General features: G+C 44.7%; 2 protein-coding genes across 2 annotated transcripts; both read left to right on the plus strand.

The window, feature by feature from the left end:
* Positions 1-1,090: 1,090 nt before the first annotated feature.
* ASCL3 (achaete-scute family bHLH transcription factor 3) lies at positions 1,091-5,567 on the plus strand. The gene is made up of 2 exons (XM_012654319.1): positions 1,091-1,132; positions 4,967-5,567. The coding sequence occupies exon 2, from the start codon at positions 4,979-4,981 to the stop codon at positions 5,522-5,524; it is 546 nt and encodes a 181-aa protein (XP_012509773.1). The 5' UTR covers positions 1,091-1,132; positions 4,967-4,978; the 3' UTR covers positions 5,525-5,567.
* Positions 5,568-9,140: 3,573 nt separating this feature from the next.
* LOC105818247 (chromosome unknown open reading frame, human C11orf16) lies at positions 9,141-13,084 on the plus strand. Its single transcript, XM_012654184.1, has 4 exons — positions 9,141-9,292; positions 10,505-10,661; positions 12,619-12,853; positions 13,071-13,084. Exons 1-4 carry the CDS (start codon positions 9,141-9,143, stop codon positions 13,082-13,084), a joined length of 558 nt encoding a protein of 185 aa, XP_012509638.1.
* The last annotated feature ends 548 nt before the right edge of the window (positions 13,085-13,632 follow it).

Genomic DNA, 13,632 nt, shown 5'->3' on the forward strand with positions numbered 1-13,632 from the left:
TATATGATCCAGCAATCACACTGTTTAGTAAAATAATTACCCAAACAAATCTTATGTCCATAAAAAACCTGCACACAGATGTTTATAGCAGCTTTATTCATAATTGCCGAAAGTTGGAAACAAGCAAGATGTCCTTCAGTAGATGAAGGGATAAATAAATTGTGGTATATTCAGACAATGGAATATCATTCAGCTCCCCCCCCCAAAAAAAATGAGCTTTCAAGCCACAAAAAGACATGGAAGAAGCTCAAATGCATATTACTAAGTGAAAACAGCCAATATGAAAAGGCTAGATATGGTATAATTCCAACTATGTGACATTCTAGAAAAACCAAAACCGTGGAGACAGCAAAAGGAACAGTGGTTGCTAGGGGTTAGGGAGGCGAGAGGGGTGAATAGTCAGACCACAGAGAATGTTTAGGGCAGTGAAACTATTCTGTATGATACTACAATGGTGGATACGTGTCATATATTTGTCAAAACCCATAAAATGTAAATGTATACTACCAAGAGTGAACCTAATGTAAACAATGGACTTTGGGTGATAATGATGTCAATGTGGGTTCATCAGTTCTAACAAAGGTGACACTATGGTGTGGGGTGTTAATACTGTGCATGTATGGGGACAGGGAGTATAAGGGAACTCTCTGTACTTTCTGTTCCATTTTGCTGTGAATCAAAAACCGCTTTAAAAAATAAAGTCTACTTAAGAGGAAAAAAGAGAATAGGTATTAAAAAAAAAGATGTAAGTTCATATTGACCGTCCTAGTTCTGGCCTTAATCTCTATCTATTAATAAAGAATCTTGACCAATATTGGCACATTATGAAATGATTACTTACAGATATTTCCCATAAATAATTTCGATATAATATCATATAACCCAGATGAATGGTGGGAAGCATTCTTTAAAGAAAAGAATTTGTTACAAGTACCTAGTTTTGTAAGCAAACCTTTCTATTTAGGATTATGTGTTGTCATATCTACATATTAGGTAGAAAAAATAGCCAAACCAGAACCAAGCAGTTCTGTTTAACTGTAAGCTACTTTGCATACTGTTACTAAATGATCACCTATAAATCAGGTTCAGTCTGACGCAGCCCAAAATACAGCATCTTGACGACAAAACTCAGGTAAGAGACTATTCTCAAGAGTGGTCTGTAGGGGAGAATAAAAACATGGTTTTTAAGAAAATCCCTGGGCACGGTTGATAAATGATGAATTTTGGCAGCTGATTATTCCATTATCTTAAACTGTCAGTTACTGCCCATATAATGAAAGATCCAGATTTTGCTGGTGATTAAATCATCTAGAGGAGTGGAAAGAGTCCTGGTTTAAAAGTCAGGACACCTAGGTTCTGGCCCCTGTTCTGCTACTAGCTTTGCAACCTTAGTGACCTATCACAACCTATGAGGGATTGGAGAAGAGGATCTCTAAGCTTCCTCCCAGCTCTAACATTTCATAATTCAGTTATATGTGCACTTGTAGCTGTTTGTTTTTTATATGCTAGATATTTTTTTTTTATCTCTGAAACTTGAAGCTTTTATGCTCAGCAGAGCATCCAGAATCTCTCAGGATTTTATCATTAAGACCTCATCATTTATTTCCCAGAAGAGCTCTAAGACAGAAACCTGAGATTTTCCCCAGATAGCTGTGTGTGTTAGCTGTGCCTGTATCTGGAACCGTGGAGCCAGCACTAATGATCTGTGTTGCTTTCTTTTAAAAACTCGTACTCAATTCCTACAAACACATCTAGATTCCACTACATTTCTCCCTTATTTTCAATGCCACATTTTTTCGCTCTCTTACTCCATCGTTTTATGGTTATATATTCTTCTTTGAAAAAAAGGTGATCATATTTAAATGCTGCTACATTGATTGGTGAACTTATTGGAAATGCTCAACAGCAAAAGCTGCTCATCAATGTGTCTCCAGAGACACTATCTCTTTTTCCAAGAATTATACAAAATATTGTGAAAACCTAGAAAGTTTTAATTAATTACCTGTGGTATGTAAAAATCACTCAGATTCATCGGGGTCAAGATTTAAGATAGTATTTAAATTATCTTTCAGGGTAAAACCATATGCAAAAGAATTATGCAATTGGCTTTGATGGCATCAGCTTTATTTTTTGGTAACCTGTTGGAGTTATTATCTGGCTTGTTAGCTACAGGCAAAAATAAGGCTCTGCTGTTGTCAGAAATTTGTGATACAGGCTCCGTAACCCATTTGCCATCATTTTGCAACTTCTGCCATCCACGTTCTTTATCTCTTACCCTCTAGAATTCCTGGCTTGGGAATTTCCTAACTCGTTTCTCTAAGCAACTTTTTCTTTTTGACAGAATCTTGGCTAGTTTTTAATCTTCCAGAGATTTTTGTTTTATGTTAGTTATTTTAGGTCATTTGGTCAGTAATTTGGAATCTTTCATTTCCTGTTCCTCTGTTTTGATTTTTAATTGGACCTATCCCACTTATCTCATCACCACCCCCACTTCTAAGAAGCCCTGTTCCTGGCATTGGCTCCTTTTTCAGCCTGTTTCACCGTGACTCGGTGTAACCCTTCCCATCCCTCCCCCAGCACCCTTCCCCTGCTGCCCTTCCCGCCTCCACAGTCCCTTGTCTTGTCAGAAGCCGTTCTAGGTAGATTTTTCACAAGATTTGGAACACTGGAATTTTGGTCTTAGAGGCTGCAGCCTGCCAAGTTTTTGCTGGACTCAGGTAGAGAAACAAGTGCCCATATTATATCTAATCTTGCCCATAAACATTAAGACTGTTTTGGGGTTGTGTGTGCGTGTGCGTTTGCTTGTTTCGCCTATTTTTCTTTATGCCAAGCAGAGAGAACAACTCCTCGCTCCTAAAAATGTTGAAACATCAACCCCCTGAGAAATTAGCAGAAAGCCATATTTTCTTCTTTTATGGAGGCTCACAATCAGATTTCAAGTTGCGTTTCCTTTTCCATTTCAGGTATGTTCTTCATCTCCCAACACATGTGCTTTGGATACATCAATGTTTTGATTCTCCAGTGTTAAGGAAAATATAAACCAGGTTTTCTATAAGGTGCAGTTTAGAAAGGGATGCTACACAAGTACTCCTCTTTGAAAAAAGGAAAGAGTTGTGCCTGGTGCATTATAGGTACAGTTGTCCCTCAGTGTCTGTGGGGGATTGGTTCTAGAACCCTCCTTGGATACCAAAATCCACATATGCTTAAGTCCCTTATATAAAACAATGTAGTATTTGCATATAACCCACTCGCCTCCTCCTATATACTTTAAATCATCTCTAGATTATGTATAATGCCCTAATACAATGTAAATGCTATGTAAATAGTTGTTATACTGTATTGTTGAGGGAATGATGATGAGAAAAAAGTCTATACATGTTCAGTACAGATGCAACCATCCTTTTATTTTTTCAAATATTTTCAATTTGTGATTGGTTGAATCCACAGATGCAGAATTCACAGATGTGAAGGGTTGGTTATGTTTTTTTTTTCACTTAATCCTCAAAACCGCCCTGCAGAATAGCTAATATCTCAGCTGAATATAGGAAAAAGCTAAGGCTCAGAAACTTGCCTTAAGGACATATAGGCTGAGTGCAGTGGCTCACGCCTGTAATCTTAGCATTATGGGATGCCAAGATGGGAGGATCCCTTGAGTTTAAGAGTTCAAGACCAGCCTGAGCAAGAGTGAGACCCATCTCTACTAAAAATAGAAAAATTAACCAGGCATTGTGGTTGTAGTGGTCCCAGCTACTCAGGAGGCTGAGGCAGGAGGATCCCTTGAACCTAGGAGTTTGAGGTTACAGTGAGTTATGATGACATTACTGCACTGTAGCCTGGGCAAGAGAGCAAGACTCCATCTCAAAAAAAGAAAAAAAACAAACAAACTTGCCTAAGGACATACTATAGCACCTCCCTGCCTCCCAGTTTACAGGTTAAACTGCAATGCCCCTGTAAAATCTATTGTGGCTACCTTATTACAGTCAAAGGAAAAAAGTAATGGTGATTTTAAAAATGAGATGGATGTAGACCTATTCACAAAGAAGGAATAGATGTTGGTGTGGAATCTCCTAGGTTATAATACTTTATCCTTGTGTTCCATAAAAAAAAAATCAAAAACTAAATATAGATGTACTTTACTCAATTTATTCACAGTTCTATATAAGTAAAAATTTGTGAATTGACTTTTTAAATGTGTTAAGGAAGTTTCTCACTTGAAGGAATCATATTTAAGAAAAATGATCCCTTTCTTATTTTTCTTTTCGGTTTTGCCTCTAGCATAACAGGTATTATTTAAGAATGCTGTGCCTGTGAGTTTGCATGATCACTAACTAGTTCGTGATTTCTCCAACATGTATTTGAATATTGTAGTGTTTCAGTGTTTCCCAAACTTTAGTTATTTGCATACACCTTCATGTTCATCATTAGGTCCCCGTTCCACCTGTACTATTATTTACTTAACTATTTTTCTTTAATTCACATTTTTTACACAAGTGGATTTATTTTTAAGAAGAACTTTATATCACTACTACAAATGCAAAATCAGGATAGTTCACAATAAGTAGAAGTTAGTAAAAATTTTATTAATAAGTTCTAGCTAGATACTATTGCTCATTGAAGCCTTCAATCTGGGGGAGATTAGACAGCATTCTAGTGGTATGAAAGACACATTCTCACCAGACTAAGGGTGTATCTTTGTAATCACAAGGATTGAAAGAGAATTGAAGGAAAATGACATGACTTTCCCACAAGGTGATTCAGTGTTATGTAGTGCTATTTCTGTGTACCATCAAAAAATCCTCTCTCTTACTTCACCCAGAATATTATAACGCCATCTAGTTTTTTCCCCGTGAGCTCAGAAACTAGTCATCAAAGCAGACAAGTTGTTAAAATATTGATCTCCAAGAAAATAGATCATATCTGTTCTCTTTTTATCTAGTCAAATTAATAAACTTGATTATGTTTCCAGGTTAAAGAGGAAATGATGGACAATAGGACCGATTCTAATCTGCCAGACAAACTTTCTGTCTTCTCTGATTCTGCCCACCTGCCACTGGCCAGGTCCTTCTATCTGGACCCCATGGTCACTTTCCACCTGTACCCGGAGGCCTCTGTGCCATCCCTTTACTCGGAAGAGCTACCATTGCTGCCTTTTCCCAGCGACTCCCTGATCATGGACAATTACGGTGAAGCCTGCCCCATCTCTTTCCCAATACCTTATCCAAATTACAGAAGGTGTGAATACTCCTATGGGCCGGCCTTTATCCGGAAAAGGAATGAGCGGGAAAGGCAGCGAGTAAAGTGTGTCAACGAAGGCTATGCCCAGCTCCGACATCATCTGCCAGAGGAGTATTTGGAGAAACGACTCAGCAAAGTGGAAACCCTTAGAGCTGCAATCAAGTACATCAACTACCTGCAGTCTCTTCTGTACCCTGATAAAGCTGAGACCAAGAATAACCCTGGGAAAGGTTCCTCCATAATGGCAACCACCAGCCATCACACTGACCCTATTTTTAGAATCATTTGAGTATTTCAAAACAGAAACAAATTTTAATTTTACAAAATGGGGTTTCTTACAGCATTATTCAATAGTTTTTCCTAAATGTGATTTCTGTGTGGGCAGAAAATAGCTCAAATCTGTGCTGTATATTACTTACCTGGGTTTCAGAGGTACTAAACATTATTTTCTGTAAATTCTGTAGACACTTTGCTCATTTCTTTCAAGAACTCTAGGGGAGCAGGAGTCGCCAGGGCTCTCTGTACCTCTCACCCTGCCCTTCTCACACATTTGCCTGGGGTCTTGGCTGGAGAAGCTCTCACAAAAGCATGTGAAGTACGACTAATGCTTGTCGTGCACTTTGCAGAGGCTTTGTGCTAAGCAATCGCAATGAACCTCCCTTAATTTGTCAAAGTTTGGTGATTTTTATCTGTTTGGGGTTGATAAGAAATCATGATGGGAAAGTGTCTCAGGGCTAAAGCAAAAGTATTATAGTTTAAAAACTTTGTTGTTATTTGAAATTATTTCAGACTCATCTACTTCCTGCACACAGACTTCCTCAGGCAGCTTAGTATAGGGTTTAAGAAGACAGGCTCCGGAATCAAACTGCCTCAATTTGAAGCATAACTCTGCTACCTCCTCTGTCTTGGTTCTTCTACACAAAATGAGAGTAATAACAACAACTCCCATGTGTTTATTATGAGGATTAACAGTGCCTGACACATAAGTACTCATAACATCTGTCTATTATTATTATCATCTTGTTTTGTCCATAGCATCACCATTCTCCGGGTTCTCTAGGTCAGAAAACTTGCAGCTGCCGGGTCTTTCTTTGACCCCTGGGGAGGGCAGTCCCTGACCCATATCTTGGAGTCTGCCTTCAAAATGTCTCCATTCCTTCTCCGTGGCTAGCTTCAGCGCCTCCTTTTTTTGTAACTCCCAGGTCCCACCTGTCTGCAAGCGCAGGTAGGACTCCCCCACACTACCTGTCACACTCACTTGCGCGTTCACGTCTCTGTGAACTCTTCCCCAATTTCCTATCCCAGCCGTTATTTGTTCCTTTTTTTTTTTTTTTTTTGGTACATATTCCTCTCGCAGTTCCTATCCTGTTATCTTTATACACATTCCACACCCATCTCTGCCTTCTTCGGGAGACTGCAAACTCCTTGAAGATTATTCACCCAGTCTTATTCATCCCATATTCCTAGTACCCAGCAAAGAGCCTTGAATCAGGCGGGTGTCAGTAAGTACTCGTTAGTATTTTCCTATTCCAATCTGTCACCTGTGTCTGGGTCATTGTTAACAGTCTCCTCTCTGGCCTCCTGGACTCTGTTCTCAACTGGCTCCACCTTCACTTTGATGCTGTTTCTTAAACCATTTCATATCACTTTGTTGCTCAAACTGCCTGGTGACTTCCTTTTGACTACCATGTTGTTTAAATTTATCAGCTTGGTTTTAAAGCTCCCTACAATCTGTCCCTATCCCAAATATCCACACCTTACTTTTCCCAGGACACCCATTCCTCCGAAAATGAAAATCACTGTCTTGCAAATGCATCCTTCTCTCTTCACTCTTGCTTCCTACTCAAATTGGAATGTTCTCATTTTCCCCTCCACCATTGAAATCCCACTATCTTATTCAGGAATCCCTCTCCCACTGCCAGAGACTTCACTGGTCTTTCTTAGACTCTAACTTTGTATGCCAAATAATTCAGCATTTAGGTATGTGGTTCTGGGCACCAGCCATTCTCCTGACTACAAAGCTGTGCTCTGTGAGGGCAGTCATCAGTTAGGATGCTTTTGGTTGCAAGTCAGAGAAAACTCAATCCGCATTGGCATAATCCATAAAGGGAATGTATTGGCTCATGTAACTAATGCGTATAGCAGTAGGGCTGCCTTTGGACAGGACTCAACACTGTCCCCAAGAACGCATTTTCTTTAGGTCTATTCTCTCTGTCCCTGGGAATAGCTTCACTGTTCCAAAAAGGCTGTCAGAAGCTCTCAGAACTATATGCTTTCTTATTTATGCACATAGGAAGAAAGAGAAAGTCTGTATCTCAGGATTCCCAACAAAAGGAAGGTTGGTTCTGATTGGAGAGGCTCGGGAACCTGCCCCTGCCTAACCAATCCCGGTGGTTAGGGGGATGACATGGGCAGATTGACACACATTCCCCTCCTGGAGCTGGGTACGTTAGCCTCTCTATCCACATGGTGGATAGGCAGGAGTGGATGTGGGGGGACACCCACAAATGTGCCTGCATACTTTTCTGGTATTTGCCACTGAACACAGTACCAGGCACACAACCACAACCACTACACAATGACTGTCAGATGCCTCAAAAACACTAGCCTCCTCCTATGCGTATTCCAGTAAGAGCAGAATCTACACTTCTGTTCCTTTGGTCACCAGTGTCCACTCCCTCCACTCCAAATGGTCACAACACCTCTGCTCCTCAGTAGAGTCCTGTTACAGACAAACATGGCCACACCTTTGGTTATTTCGTTGTAAACTACAGACAAATTCTACTTGGAGACCCAGGCCAGTCAGTGGCTCCCCCCACGCAGCCTCGTGTCTGCACAGGGTGCAGGCAGATCAACAGCCGCCGGTCTCTGTAGGCTCAGCTCCCTCCCTTACAGGGCTCCCCTGGGATCTAAGAGGGCTTCCCACCTAGGCTGACTCTTCTGGCAGCCTGAGCTTTGGGGAATTGAGGTTACCTGGGCCTTTCTCGTCCCTCTCCCTCCTCCCTCTCTACGCCCTCCCTTCTCCCACCACACCTCCCAAGGCTTCCCGCCGCCCCTCTGCACATGCTCAGTGCGCTCACTAGCCACAGCGTTCCTGCGTCCGTGGCAACCTGCTTGGCAACCAAGAATCAGTTGGGCTGAGCCCCTGAGCCCCAACTGTCAGAAGGGACCTAAGTCTGAGGTGGAGGCCAGGAATTTGGGGCTGTGGGTAAGTCCTTTGGGGATCACAACTGTGGACTTGGGCAGGGACAGACCCTAACAGGGCTCTGGTGGGTTGGGGCAGTAGAGTTTGATCCCGGGCCCTGGGTGGCAGCTCTCACCTCTGAACAGGACTGCGGAGGTGATAGCCCTGAGATCTCAGCTCACCTGGGGCCAGAATTAGTCATGTAGGTGACCAGGTTAGAAGGAGTATGTGGCTTTGGTTAGGGGTCAGTTTGTCATCAAAGGGAAGAGTGATTTTATCTTCCGAGAGGGGAATGCTAACCTCTTTGGCATTGCCAGTGGGGAGGAGGAAGGAGGAAAAAACTAACACATATATCGGGCCACTTATGTGCCAGGTGCTTTCCATACGTTATCTCCTGAGCGGTAACTGCAGCGCAGAGGTTAAGTGAGCGTGCAGCCAGCAGGCTGGGAAGAAGGATTTAAAGCTGGGTTTCTCTAAAATCACAGCTCTTGCTCTTTCAACCCCTCCCTTATTTCCTGAGCTGGGGTCCCTGAGGCAGGTGATTCGAAGAAGAAACTGAGCGTCTGCGGGAGCAGGTGGGGCCCCGCGTGGCTGCAGCTGCCCCCAGAGAGGCAGCTAAGCGCAGATCTGGGCCCTGCCCCCACCCAGGCGCCCCCTGCTGGCTGTGGGCTGCAGCTCCGGTAATGGTGGTGCTTGTTCTCAGGTGGTTCCTCGGAAGGCCATGGAATCCTCCACCGGGCCCAAATACTGCAGCGTGGCCACAACTCTGAAGGCCTCTGGCTGGGACCATACTGCTCCGCTCTGGGACCTCTCCTTCACCTGCCCCTTTGCCCTCCGAACGCCCTGGCTCACCAGGCACCACCCCCCGACAAGGTACCGGTCTCTGCCCCTCTGGAGGAAGCGGGATGCCCACTTTTTCTTCCTTTGTTCCTGGCTCTTGGCGGTGTACCATGAGGGAGAGGACTTGTTTCCTGGGAAGGGGGAAAGCATTCTCTACTGTTTGGCCTGTGACTTGCACGGGGTATAAGTGTATTACCGCAGCCTAAACTGGGCCTTCAGTGACCCCCAGGGTTGACCTAGTTTTTGTCCCACCTTGCAGCAGATTCATGGATGTCACAGTTGGCGTGAGAGAGAAGGCAGTCAGGGATGACCAGTTACAAAGTTTCTAGCTCATTTTACCATCAGCCATGAGACTTGCTCTGGCACCACGTGAGAAATTAGTTTCTGTAACCAACAACTAAGGGGGGATCTCCAGGTGCCTCCTCGGTTCCCTCAGTTGTCATCTGTCTAAAGTGTGAATACAAGAGGGCCAAGGAGCCTCAGCCTAACACACGCAGGAATTGTGCAGTTCCAGTGACTCATGTCCATGCCACTCCACTCAGTCTGCCCAGGTTAGGGTCGTGCCAGCTGGAATGGTCTTTAATTGCTCGCTTTCTTGATTCATCTATGTGGACCATCGTTTTCAAGGCCGGAGTTAAGCATCTTTATATTCAGCCTTGCCCATGAAGTTAACAGCTTCTTCAAAAACCAAGACCCTGACTCAACAACTCCCCCAGGCCAACTGGCCCTGCCCACAACATTTTCCAGAACTAGCTTCTCCTTTTACTCTCCCGCAACTCCTCAGTCAGCTCCTCTGTGCTGTCCCTGCTGGAAAACTTCCTTATCCCTCTGACCCCACAGTGCCAAGTGGCCTTACTGTTCTGCTCCTTTGGCAATGCCATCCTGGAATCCCACACACCATCCTAGCATTTACCTTCCTGGCATTCTTTCCTATTCTGTTGTCTAGTCTCAGAACAAGCATTAATTAACTTGAATACATCAAAGCCAATTACATTTTAGTTACCTGGAAACAATTCTCAATGCACAAACGATGGTTCCTGACACTGTATTCTCCTTCTGCCCCTCCCCAAAGTTTCCCTTATCTTACCAGAAGTCACAGATTGCCACTTCCACATGGATTTCTGTTCCACATACCCTCGTATACACATGCCATGGTGCACCTCAGATCTAACTGTGAAATGTGTTTCTTGATGTTTTTAGGGCTTGGTGTTCTCCACCCCCTAATTCTGTTTGCTTTTTTCCCAGGTGTGCCTCTTATCACCCGTGTCTCCACTGTGCTGACCCAGCATGGCGGGGACCTGGCTGGCTGGAAAGAGCTGGAGATGCTGCTGCCACTAGGGTCCTGGCAAGAAGGGAACCAGATGGCTGTTATTACCTGGCTCAGATAAAGGCCGCTCCAGAGGCAAGTCCCTGACCCCCAGCATCTCCCTGGCATGCTCCTCTGGGTGGGCCCTGTCATACCTGATGTGCCTTAGCTATGCGTGTCCAGAAGTTTGGTTTTGTGGATGAGCACAGATCTTCCATGGCTACGTTGTGGAAGCAAACCTGTGAGTGTGTTAGTTTGCTAGGGCTGCATAACAGGATGCCACAAACTGAGTGGCTTCAACAACAGAAATTTATTGTCTCACATTTCTGGAAGCCAGAAGTCCAGGAATTGGGAGGGGTGGTTCTTTCTGAGGACTGTGAGGAAGAATCTGTCCCACGCCCCTCTCCCAGCATCTGGTAGTTTGCTGGCAATCAGCATTCCTTGGCTTATAGAAATGCCACCCTGATTTCTGCTTTCAGCTTCACAGGGCATCCTTCCTGAGTTGTCCAAACTTCCCCCTTTTATAAGGACGTTAGTCATAATTGCGTTAGGGACCTGCTATACTCATGACCTCATCTTAACTAATTCCATCTGCAATGACCCTATTCCCAAATAAGGTCACATTCTGAGGTAGGGGGCTAAGACTTCAACACAAGAATTGGGGGGCACAGAGAGGGTGGGGACATCATTCTATCCATAACAGAGAAGAAAATTTACATTAAAATTACTTTGTTCAGGAAAGTTCAGTATGTTGAATTATGGGCACCAGCCTAAGGGAAAGAGGAACAGAACGTGTTTGCCTGCATGCACGCGTGTGCGGGTGTACCCAGTGTTTGCCTGCATGCACGCGTGTGCTGGTGTACCCAGTGTTTGCCTACATGCACACGTGTGCTGGCGTACACGGTGTTTGCCTACATGCACGCGTGTGCTGGTGTACACAGTGTTTGCCTATGTGCACATGTGTGCTGGTGTACACAGAAGCTCGTTCCTGGCATGCTGCCAGTCAGGCCTGGGCTTTACTTCAGTGGTACTTACTTTTTGAGGATTTTTCTCTTCTTTTCGGAGTCAGATTTTGTGCATATGGATCCATGAAGGAAGACTAATGTAAATTCTCAAAAACTGTGAATTACAGAATTTCCAATCAAAAGTCATTTTATTATTTTCAAGTAAATAATATGGAATTCAAAATTAAGTGTTAGCAGAGTTCTGTTCAAATATAGGTTCTGTCTAGTGATTTGATGAAAAATGATTTGTTACCAGACTTCATTTCTCTTCATACTGAGTACTTAAAACAGCTTGTACTTTTAATTAGCTTAAGTACTTCTCCTGCCCTCTCTCTGATGTTATTCATTTGCTTAGCTAAGCCTTTCCTCATTGACCCTAAGGGCGGTGCGGAGGGCTGCCCTGTGGCCACAATCACTCCTTGCCCATGTGGGCCTCGGAGATGAATGAGAAACCATCCCTAGTTGGTCTTGGACACAGGAACATGTCTTGGGGTGTTGAGAGGAAGGGAGTGCATTGGGGGAAGATCCAGAGAGGTTAGTCCTGGGAATTGCAGGCCAAAAATGTGGTAGGAGGGAAGAAAAGCAGGAAAAGGAAGAGAATTAAACTGATGAACACTAGGGTGCTCACATGGCAGTAATACTCTCCAGGGAATAGGGGAATGGGGGGGGGTGGTAAACCCGCAACTAAAGGACACGGGGAGCATTGTAGGGGGAAGGGCATGCCTCTAACCCTCGCTTGGGTGAGGCAAAGACATAAAGTGTAACCATAATGTTCGTACCCTCATAATACCCTGAAATAAAAAAAAAAAGGAAAAGGCTGGAAGTAATCAAGAGTTGCCCATGGCAAGAAGAGGTGGAGGAAGAGCACCTGCAACCTAGCCGCCTGTCTTGGTGTAATTGGCTCCAAGCAGCACCTGTCCCTTCTTTAGTCGTGGCCCTCACTGTAAGGAAGCCCCGGGGCCTGGTTCTGGGGCATCATGGGGAACCTGGGTGCTCCCTGTTGTGCTTTCTAATGCCAGATCTTATTCTGAGTGTTTTCTTCCCCCCAGCTGGAGAGACAGGGGACCCTGCTTGTGGAATACGAAGCTCCCCTAGTCACAGGCCCAAAGCTACCAGCTCGGCAGCAGAGTGTGGTCTTAGAAGAAGACGTTGTTCGGCTCTCACCATCTGTGGGATATGCATTGCACCCGGGGGACAAGGTGCTCGCACCCTGGGAGCCAGACCGACAGCGATATGGCCCTGGCACTGTTGTCCTGGGCTTGGAGGCGAGAGACCCCCAGAGAGGTAAGGGAAGCTGCTCTGACTAATCAGTCCCCAGAAGGAGCCAGGCTGGTGATCACGCCAGAGGAGAGAGCAAAGGGTGTCTCCACAGCCTAGAGGTCTTAGAGGCCTTACAGAAAGAATCCCTACCCCCTTACCTGCTGTTTAATCCTGGAGCAGCAACAGATATACAAATCATATCTTTCAGATTATAAAATGCTTTTTTTTTTTTTGGAATCAGGGAAAGTGGCCTAAAACTACTATGTCTATGTCGGTTAGCATACCATGGTGTGGTGGGGCTACCCTGGGGTCACACTGGAACTCACGACCCATTCTTCACCAAGGCCCCCAGGCCCAACAGTCCTCTTCTGCAGGGCCAGTCAGCACCATTGCAATCCAGAAAATGACAGGAGGAGGCTTCCCCTGAGGATGCATTTCAGTTTTGACATGAAATGGGCCCTTCCAGGTCACCTTGTAGTCCAGGGGCAGGGAGGCTCATGCAGGTCCACCCAGCAGTGGTGGTAAGGCTGGGCGTGGCGGCTCACACCTGTAATCCTAGCACTCTGGGAGGCCGAAGTGGGAGGACTGCTTGAGCTCAGGAGTTCGAGACCAGCCTGAACAAGAGTGAGACCCCGTCTCTACTATAAATAGAAAGAAATTACCCGAAACAACTAAAAATAGAAAAAATTAGCCAGGCACAGTGGCGCGTGCCTGTAGTCCCAGCTACCCGGGAGGCTGAGGCAGGAGGATTGCTTGAGCCCAGAGTTTGAGGTTGCTGTGAGCTAGGCTGACGCCACGGCACT

The sequence above is a fragment of the Propithecus coquereli genome, unplaced genomic scaffold (genome assembly GCF_000956105.1).
Source record: "Propithecus coquereli isolate 6110/MARCELLA unplaced genomic scaffold, Pcoq_1.0 Scaffold44, whole genome shotgun sequence".
In the NCBI taxonomy this organism is placed as follows: Eukaryota; Metazoa; Chordata; class Mammalia; order Primates; family Indriidae; genus Propithecus; species Propithecus coquereli.

Coding starts and splice junctions, on each gene's coding strand:
- ASCL3 (XM_012654319.1), top strand. CDS start 4,979: ATGATGGACAATAGGACCGATTCTAATCTGCCAGACAAACTTTCTGTC.
- LOC105818247 (XM_012654184.1), top strand. CDS start 9,141: ATGGAATCCTCCACCGGGCCCAAATACTGCAGCGTGGCCACAACTCTG. Junction 9,293..10,504: donor AGGCACCACCCCCCGACAAG/GTACCGGTCTCT, acceptor CTTTTTTCCCAG/GTGTGCCTCTTATCACCCGT. Junction 10,662..12,618: donor AGATAAAGGCCGCTCCAGAG/GCAAGTCCCTGA, acceptor TCTTCCCCCCAG/CTGGAGAGACAGGGGACCCT.